The sequence below is a fragment of the Limulus polyphemus genome, unplaced genomic scaffold (assembly GCF_000517525.1).
Source record: "Limulus polyphemus unplaced genomic scaffold, Limulus_polyphemus-2.1.2 Scaffold5352, whole genome shotgun sequence".
NCBI lineage: Eukaryota > Metazoa > Arthropoda > Merostomata > Xiphosura > Limulidae > Limulus > Limulus polyphemus.
The window spans coordinates 61029-71090 of NW_013670962.1; the positions used below are offsets into that span (position 1 = coordinate 61029).

The following is a 10062-nucleotide window of genomic DNA, read 5'->3' on the forward strand; positions in this document are numbered from 1 at the left end:
GCACGAAATTCAAAACGAACAAAGTATTAAACATTTTAACTTTTTTAATGGTTTGCACACCTGTCCTGCCGACACTAATAACTGAATTAAAGTGATTTTAATTTTATCATGTAAATAGTAGGTTTTTTTTAAATGTGTACGTTTTAAATACGCAGTATAATTCTAAACCGTATTTTATTAAATATTTGATACATATTAGTATGATTGGTAACTATGTGATGCATAAAAAAAATCTATTTTAACGCTGTAACACCAGTTCCTCAGCCTGAGTTGTCGCACAGTGCCTGACGCCAGCTCATGAGAGAGAGTGACAGTGTGCTAAGCAGTTTGAGAGAGCTCTACCAGTAGATATGGAGAATCATAAACAACCAGAATGTTCTCTGGCACTGAGAGTTTGATTATGAAATACACTTAATTTTGGTTACAAACCAAAAGACTTGTTTATTTTAATTTTGGAAATGTCGGGACCCAACTTGAATTTCAGGTGCTGGAGTGGTGCTTCGGCAGGACTACACCCTTACTTAAAAGACAGTTTTAAGACATTGTTAGTTAGCTGCATCTGTCTAAGGATGTCCTAGAGATTTGAAGTCCAACAAAAATGCCTTTCAAGTATCTTCTCACATATCTAAATATGTGTTAAAACTTTCTCTCGAGCAAAAATTAAGACATTTCAAATATTATTGAGTAGTAACAGTGATTTCAAATATATCACTTTTATACATTATACATATTTTTGTATGATTGATTGTATGAGCGGAGTTTGATATTTACGGGTAGGAGGAGGAGAGTGCAGTTGATTTATACATCAGCATTTCAAGTGAATGAAATTCAACCATTCTTCATACAAGATTTTAAAAAAGAGGTGATCAGCCACATTATTTATAACTGATTTTAATTCTTTAAGGCATGTGACTTAATTGTACTAAATACGCGCCCACAGCGCTTGGAAATATTAATTATAATGTATATCTTTTTGTTGTTGTTTGTTTGTTTTTATTACGTTATATACACAGAAAGATACGATGCTACCTAAGAATTGGTAAATATTTTTAATCACCGTGTTCTTTCCCACATAACGTTTTCGTTGCGATGTTATTGGTATTCCCAAATATTTAAAATGTTTTTACATTTTTTTCGTAAAAGTAAGAAAACCAAATATTTTGTAAAATAGATAAGCCGAAGTTTTACTGGTAATGTATTTAAGTTATATTAAAATAAGTGTATTTGTTGTTATTTAAAATCATACCCCCCCAAAAAAAAATTGTAATTTCATACCAAATCACTATAAATGTAATAATTCAATGTTCTCTCTGAATGATCTCTCTCTCTTTCTCTCTCTCTCTCTCTCTCTCTCTCTCTCTCTCTCTCTCTATATATATATAGATATATATATATATATATATTAGTACCGTCTGTTGTATGTCCATTTAACTACTTCGTGGTGTGGAGATTCATTGGTTTCATGAGGAAATACATACACATTTTCAGTTTGTGTTTTTTACCAGTACTTCGCCTCCCGTTGATGAATATTCACCAAATTTGGCATGAAGATACATGCAAGTTTGCGGTTTCACATTTCGTGTTTTGTAGTTTTTATGGATATTTTTTACAATTACATACAAAGGAAGCAACTTTTCATGTCCTAAGATAACCTTTTGTTAATCGTGAATGTACATGACTTCCGTCCAGGGAACGGGTACTCCAGCTAGTTATTTTTCTTATTTACGAGCGAAAACAGATGGTCAACGTGTCATTATAGTAATTGAATAAAATGTCGGAAGTAGTTGTACAGTTCCATGGTTTTGTTAATCATAAAACATATTCTTTTTAAATCAAGTACCATAAAATGTTAACCTAGGATTGAAATAATAAAAATAAATAGTAAATATATATATATATTAAATATATTTAGTTACTTCCTAGAGGGCAGCACTATAGTGTCATTTCATCATCGTTAGCGAGAGAGTTGAATGTTATTAGGCTGATGTTTAAACCGTATATTGTTCATGTAAATATAATACTGCTGCGTAGTTTTTATTTTATTTTATTTTAAAAACCAACTTACCCATGGTTATCGGCGAAGTACAATAACTACCGACACTATTGATAGTGTTACTAATGGAACTGGAAGAGCTAGCTATCTGAATGAGTGAATCTAATTATTTTGGAAGATTTGTTAACAATAACAGTAATAAAAAAGTAAGTTATTGATTTTGATTAAAATTATGAATGAAGCTCGAGAATCATTAAGACTTAGGGTGTATTATGCATCTCGTGATGGCATGGCAATTACCTTGTATGCATTGTTGGCAGAAGAGCCAGTAGAGACTTGGCCTTTGTATTTAGATTATCTTGTGGAAGAAGAGGGTCAAAAATGTACACCATTGATCATAGCTGCTAAAAATGGACACGATAAAGTTGTTAAAATGTTATTGTCAAAGTTCAACCCAGATATTGAGAAGGAAGGAACAGTACAGTTTGATGGGTATGTTATTGAAGGTGCTACCCCATTATGGTGTGCAGCTGGAGCAGGTTTCTTAAATGTTGTAAAAACCTTAGTGAAGCATGGTGCAAATGTGAACCATCCAACTCGCACTAATTCAACTCCTCTGAGAGCAGCATGTTTTGATGGACGTTTGGACATTGTTCGATTTTTGGTAGAGAATAGTGCTGATATACATATTGCTAACAAATATAATAATACTTGTCTAATGATAGCAGCCTATAAAGGGCATCTTGATGTTGTCAGTTATTTGCTGAAAAAAGGAGCTGATCCAGATGCTCATGCCCATTGTGGTGCGACTTCACTTCACTTTGCTGCTGAACATGGGCATTTGGATGTTGTTAAAGAACTACTTAAAGGAGGTGCAAATGTTAAGAAAAATGTAGTAGGGATGATTCCAGTCATGGCAGCAGCAGAAAGGACAAAGGATGAAGTGGTGGAATATTTTATTACTCAACCGTGGTGTACCAAAATGGAGCAAATAGATGCTTTGGAATTACTTGGAGCATCATATGCCAATGATAAAGACAACTATAATCTTGAAAAGGCCTATAATTATCTTGAAAGGGCCATGAAAGTCCGTTATGAAGATCCTGATAACATTATCTCAAAACCAATAACAACTCCAATTCCTGCTTATGACAACAGAGTGGAAAGTCATGATTGTACAACACTAAGAGCTCTACAACATGATCCTAACGCTTTGCATATGGAATCATTAGTGATCAGGGAAAGAATTTTAGGATCTCAGAATCCTGAGGTTCCCCATCCTGTCATATTTAGAGGAGCTGTTTTTGCCGACAGTGCACGATTCGACCGCTGTATCCAGCTCTGGCAACATGCTTTACGTCTGAGGCACCAGAGTCATGTTACTGGTGTACGCAAAGATCTTCTAAGGTTTGCACAGGTGTTTTCACAGATGTTGCACATTGGTGTTGAAATATCTATAGAGCAAGTTGAGGAGGTACTAGATATAGCAGTGCGTGAGCTGGAAAGGAACGTGGAGAATTTGAAGAGTTGTGAAAAAAATATGCAAGCACAGTACCTAGAAGAATTAGATGATAATATTCACACTGTGCTGTACTTACTTGTAATTACTACAAAACTTCTTAAAAAATGTACAAAGGAAGAAGAATACAGAATTTCACAGATTGTTTACAGGCTAAATCAAACATCAGTTACAACTCAAAATGGCTCAACACTACTTCATCTTACTGTTAACTCGGAAACACACGTTGATGAATTCCACACCAAAAACGTATGTAAGTTTCCATGTGCTGCGACTTCCAAACTTCTTATTCAGTGTGGTGCTGATGTGAATGCTATGGACAAGGAAAGGAACACACCATTGCATATCATTGTTGGTTACCAAAACCCCATTACAGACTTCCTCACATTTCACTCGATAATAACGGCACTTATTGAAGCTTGTGCACATATGGATGCTATGAACAATAGTGGTGAAACACCTTTTGATGCAGCCACAACAGGAGTTGCAGAAGTAATTCTTCGTACACAGGCCAAATTAAGCTTAAAATGCATGGCTGCAAAAGCTGTAAAAAAGTTTAATTTAAATTATGAACAACATGTGCCTCATACTCTCTTAAGTTTTATAGAAATGCACGGTGTACCGTGTAAACCTAAATTAGGTGTAGATTAAGTAGATAAGTAAAATATATTGAGAAAAATGGAGTTTATATAATTTCTTTTTCAAATAAAAAAAATTCAGGGAAAAGGTTTTTCTTCTAATCATTTGGAACCTTTAAATTTTTAATCATTCAAGATAGACATGTTCCTTTAGGGTTACTGCAAATAAGATAAGGTTAATTATCAAAGAGTATAATTTAAAGGATGAAGGTAAATAAAAGGATTATAAATTTAAGAAGACTTGGAGGTTTATAGAAAACCAAGAGTTGATCAAACAGGGTATTGGGTAATATAGAAGTGTATAGGGAAAAAAAGGCAAGGGTTTCTTTAAATACATTAAAGAGGTACAAAATGCTAGAAGCCTGGCATTTGAGAGATGACAAAGGGAGGTTCATATCTAATGATTATGATACAGCTGCATTACTAAATTTTGCTTTTTCTTCAATTTTTACTAATGAAGATTTAACTAATATTCCTCATCCTGAACAGTTGCTAAAGAAAAACAAGATGATCACATTAATTCTGAGCTTGTTATTAAAAACTTGGCAAGCGTAAAGAATGATAAGCAGCTGTGCCTGCTAACATTTTCCAAAGGTTTTGAAAGAGGTTAAGGATTGGATAAGTGAGCCATTAGCTACCATATTTGTTAAGCTTTGAATAGTGGGCAAGTGCCAGAAGATTGGAAGTTGGCTAATGTTATTCCTCTTTTTGAGGGAGGTGATAAAAATTATTTCAGGCCTATTAGTTGTATAATAGTGGTGGGAAAGATTATTAAACTTAAAAATGCTAAAACCCCTCCAGTGGTATGTCTGTGAACTTGTACCACTAGATACCGGGTTTCGATAGCTGTGGTGGGCAGAGCACAGATAGCCCTTTGTGCTTGATAACAAACAACAACAAAAATGCTAAAGTTTAAAATTGTGTTTGATAGCATAGTTTCAACTGTGGGAATCTTCACTTATTAATTTTTTGACATTTTTTTTTGAAGAGGTTACTGCTTAAGTAGTTGAGGGTTAGGGTGTGTATCTTTATAAAGCATTTAAGAAAAGTGTTGCACAAAAAACCTGTTAAAAAGATCTCTATAGGTGTAGGGGATAAGTAGATTCATTGGCTTGATGGAATAAAGCTGAGAATTGTTAAAATGGAGCTCAGTCATTCTGTATTAAAATCAGGAGTGGGATACCTCGAGGCTCATTATTAGGACCTTTACCTTTTTTTATTTACATAGATCAAGGAATGATCAATAAATTGCTTAAAAAAATGCTAGTGCTATAACATTCTTTGTTGTTGCTGGTTCTAATATGGATGTTAATAGCTCACAAAGAATTTAGATTATTTGTTTAATAAATGGCAGATGCAAGGCAGTGTGTGTGGATTATTGTAATGTAAATTATAAATATAATTATGAGGGGAATAACCTTAACAGTGTTATGAATGGAAAACATATTGGTGTTATGGTTGATCAGTCTCTTAAACTATCCAAACAGTGTTCTGTTACTATAGGTAGGCTAAATAGAATTTTCAGTTGTCTCTGCAGAGGTCACTGGTTAGGCCATCATTGAAGTATTGTGTTCAGTCTTGGGCTCCTTACTTTAGGAAGGTCATTGAATTATTGAAAAGAGTTCAGAAGCGGGATACTAGAATAATAACTGGGATGAAAATGTTGCTATATAAGGACAGGTTAAGATATCCAAAAGTTTCTCTTCAAAAAAAGAAGAGTCACAGGTGATCTGATTGAGGTGTGTAAAATTGTTGAAGGAATTGATGGTGTACACGTAATCTGCTGATTGAGGTGTGTAAGATTGTTGAAGGAATTGATAGTGTACACGTGATACACTATCAATTCCTTCAACAATCTTACACACCTCAATCAGCGTGTTGATCTGATTGAGGTGTGTAAGATTGTTGAAGGAATTGATGGTGTACAGGTGATCTGATTGAGGTGTATAAGATTGTTGAAGGAATTGATGGTGTACACGTGATCTGATTGAGGTGTGTAAGATTGTTGAAGGAATTGATGGTGTACAGGTGATATGATTGAGGTGTGTAAGATTGTTGAAGGAATTGATGGTGTACAGGTGATATGATTGAGGTGTGTAAGATTGTTGAAGGAATTGATGGTGTACAGGTGATATGATTGAGGTGTGTAAGATTGTTGAAGGAATTGATGGTGTACAGGTGATATGATTGAGGTGTGTAAGATTGTTGAAGGAATTGATAGTGTTGATGTATCATCTATTTTTTGTACTTAATGGTGAGAATGGTATGACAAAGGAACACACATAAATATTGGCAGGGTGGGATTCATCTTCAGCTAAGACAGTTTTATATTCCTAACAGGGTTGTTAAACTTTGGAATGAACTGCCTTCAGTTGTGATAGAAGCATTAAATGTAAGAGAGTTTAAGATAAGGCTTCATAAATATTTAAATTAGATGAGCTGGCTTTGATTGTTTTATCATTGCTATATATATATATATATATTTGTAAATAATCTTTATATTCATATATATATATTTGTTTTTTTTTAATTTAAAGGATGGTGCAGCCTTGAATGGACCAACAGGCACCCTTGTTGTCCTTAAATTTTATTTTAGCCTAGAACGTTTTCTGATGGGTGCGTCAGACAACTAAAGTGTATTTTTAGTTCAGAAGTAGTCTTAGTTTTAGTAGAAAATTCTTTAATTTTTAACTTGTGAAGAGCAGTATCGTGAAATAGCTACTTTGATCCATCCAGGCTGGCAGGTTGTGTATATCATAATAAGAGTATTAAATATAGTAATATTTATTACAGTGCTTACACTTATAAGTAAGTTGTATTTCACCTTTTCTTGCTGAACTGAAATATGATATTTGGTTAAAAATAGCTTCTTTTGCTAGAATTGTTACACAGTTCCATCAATAAATTACATAATATATTTATAATACAATATGTTTATCAGAACAGTCAATAAATGAGATTTGCATTATTTTACACTGTAAGTAAGATTGTGAATTTACAAATGTAAACATTTCCTTAGACCTTAAGATAGGCATGTAGTGGTATAATAAAGTTAGCATTGTTTTGACTGAGAAAATTGGTTTCAGTTTCACTAGTGGTTGGACCTTCAAAGCAATTTGTTCCCAACTAATTTACTTCTATATTGGGAACTCTTACTTAAGCAATAATAAAAGCTCAAAATAGCATATGGACAACAGGGGATCACTTGGTCCTTCAAGGCTGTCTTTTCTCTCCCATCCTGGAGGAAAATAAAAATTTAAACATACTATTTATCATTCAGGAAATCTTAAGTACCTCTAAAAAGTTGGCCTACGATACTGCTGATGGTAATTCATTCCATAAACCAACCATCCTGTCTCAACTAAGCCTAGCCTGTGTCTTTACAGATCTTAAACTTTTCCATCCCCATATTCATCCTAGTAGTCCTCTTCTGAACCTTTTCCAACAAATTAGTATCCTCTATTAACTAGTGAGACCTAAACTGTTCACAGTATTCTAAGTGAAGCTTAACTAATGACTTTATAAGAGATAATTACCTTTTTTGAGTAGCAATCAATATATTTATAGATACACCCTAAAATAATAATGGTTTTGCTACTGCCAACACAGCTCTGCTTTGATGGCTTTAGGACTTCACCACCACTATGCCATGAACCTTTTTCTCGGTCACGCTACTGAGTGGGTTCAATTTTACAAATAAATGTTGGATCCAAATTATGATAGCTCAAGTGCATTTACTAAAGAGCCCTTCTCTGAAGCCGCTCCAATAAGTCAATATATTTTCTTGTTTGTACACATTATTCCAAGTGAGGCCTAACTTAGTGACTTGTATAGGAGATAAATACCTCTTGTGGTCTCAATAAATACACCAAAAAATTCTGTTAGTTTGTTACTATTAACAGAGAACTGTTTTGGTGGTTTGAGTAACTTATCACACTATTGTTAAGTCCTTCAAATGTTACGTTAAATTAACCTAGAAATGTTTTTTATTGGTGCCGCACATAATGATCACGTATTTTTCATAAAAAATATTTTTGGTTTTGGTAAAATAACAACTTTGCAGTTATTTCCATTTAAGATTGCCCAGGGTTTAACCAGAAACAATGAAGAGATAAAATAGTAGGGCTGTTCTTGGAAGAAGTATAAGGATGTTGAATTTTGGTTGAAAAGGTAGAGCTGGAAGATGGTTGGAGAAAGTAGATGGTACTTTATGAAGTGAGTGTTTGTAGATAACAGATTTCTTCTAAACTTACATGAGACAAACCATTGTTCTTATGGTCCTTCAAGGGGGGTTGGGATCTACAAGTCCAATGCTTTGAATATCTGATTTGGAAGGGGGGGGGGGGTGATGGGAGTGCCCTGGGAAAAAACCACTTTAATATTTAACGTGAAAAGAGTAGCATCCAGAAACATCATGAAATGATTACCTTAGTTACGACCAAGATGTTTTAAATGTCTCGCATGTATATTAAATGTGTAATTTAAATTATGATACCCAAATACATTACCTTGTACTTACTACAGTTGAAGGTCATTTGCCAAATATTTGTACAACTTATCCAACTCATTTTGTAGTATATCATTGTTTTTAGTAATATTAGAAATAATGAAGAGGTTGATGTCCTTAATGACCTTTACTAACAATGCTTCTATCGCTATTATTAGTGTCAATAAGAAAAAGCAAAGGCCGAAGAACTGAACCCGAGGTAATAACCTTTTGTTTTCTCCCATCCAACTACTTTCAGGTGTGATTATTGTAGTTATTATTTGGCTATTAGAGAATGTTACATGTTTACCATCTGAGTATTAAATTTGCCTTTAATCGTGTGAGGCATTCTTTAAAATGTTGGTGCTGCTTTATTTTATCTGTAAAACTGTGTGAGAAAAATAAATGCTTTAATATACATGAACCATTATTATATACTTTTTAGGCAGTTTGTCATTATTTGACTTATTTCAGATTTTGTTATTACGTACGTTGGATAATTATAAGAATGTACATTTAGTATCGATTTGTTAATTTTGGATAGTGAAGAATTAGTCATGATATGTTTTGTAACTTGTAATATGATTAGTTCAATCAAACTGTGTTTCTTTAAGGAATTTTGGTATGTAAAATTCAGAATTTTGTTTTTATCGTAAGAGAAATCGGTCTGAGTGGAGGCTATTATGGCAGTGAGAAGGAACCTGTTTAACATCAATTTGTGTATCCAACAAAAAATTGAACTCTAGTCTTTCACCGCATCTTCAAGCAAATTATCCTATAATTGATAACAAGAAACGTTATTTAGTTATGACAAGTGTAGATTGTCAAATTATCCTATGGTTGAAAACAAGAAATAATATTTAGTTATGACAAGTGTAGGTTGTATTAACTGACCTTTAGTGCCTCTAATGTGCAAGTAACTTGTAGCAACTGCAAGTAATAGGTAGCAACTGTTCAAGTACTGGGTTATACTTGTAGCAACCTTGTTAGACTAAAAACAGACTTCCAACAGGTAGCAACTGTTCAAGTACTGAGTTATACTTGTAGCAACCTTGTTAGACTAAAAACAGACTTCCAACTGGTAGCAACTGTTCAAGTACTGAGTTATACTTGTAGCAATTTGTTGGACTAAAACAGACTTCCAACTGGTAGCAACTGTTCAAGTACTGAGTTATACTTGTAGCAACCTTGTTAGACTAAAAACAGACTTCCAACTGGTAGCAACTGTTCAAGTACTGAGTTATACTTGTAGCAACCTTGTTGGACTAAAACAGACTTCCAACAGGTAGCAACTGTTCATGTACTGGGTTATACTAATTAACACCATTATTCTAATAGCTTTTTTTGTATAAATATTCTTTCTATTATGAGACAAAGACGGTACATAAAACTCAGAATGAAGTATAATTAAAGATATAAACAATGT

At 33.7% G+C, this 10062-nt stretch overlaps 1 protein-coding gene across 1 annotated transcript; it reads left to right on the top strand.

The window, feature by feature from the left end:
* Window positions 1-2206: 2206 nt before the first annotated feature.
* Window positions 2207-4929, top strand: LOC106472460 (protein fem-1 homolog B-like). The gene has a single exon (XM_013933112.2). The coding sequence runs from the start codon at window positions 2226-2228 to the stop codon at window positions 4161-4163; it is 1938 nt and encodes a 645-aa protein (XP_013788566.1). The 5' UTR covers window positions 2207-2225; the 3' UTR covers window positions 4164-4929.
* Window positions 4930-10062: the final 5133 nt, after the last annotated feature.

Bases quoted from the DNA above. Each gene is read 5' to 3' on its own strand.
- LOC106472460 (XM_013933112.2), top strand. From the start codon at position 2,226: ATGAATGAAGCTCGAGAATCATTAAGACTTAGGGTGTATTATGCATCT.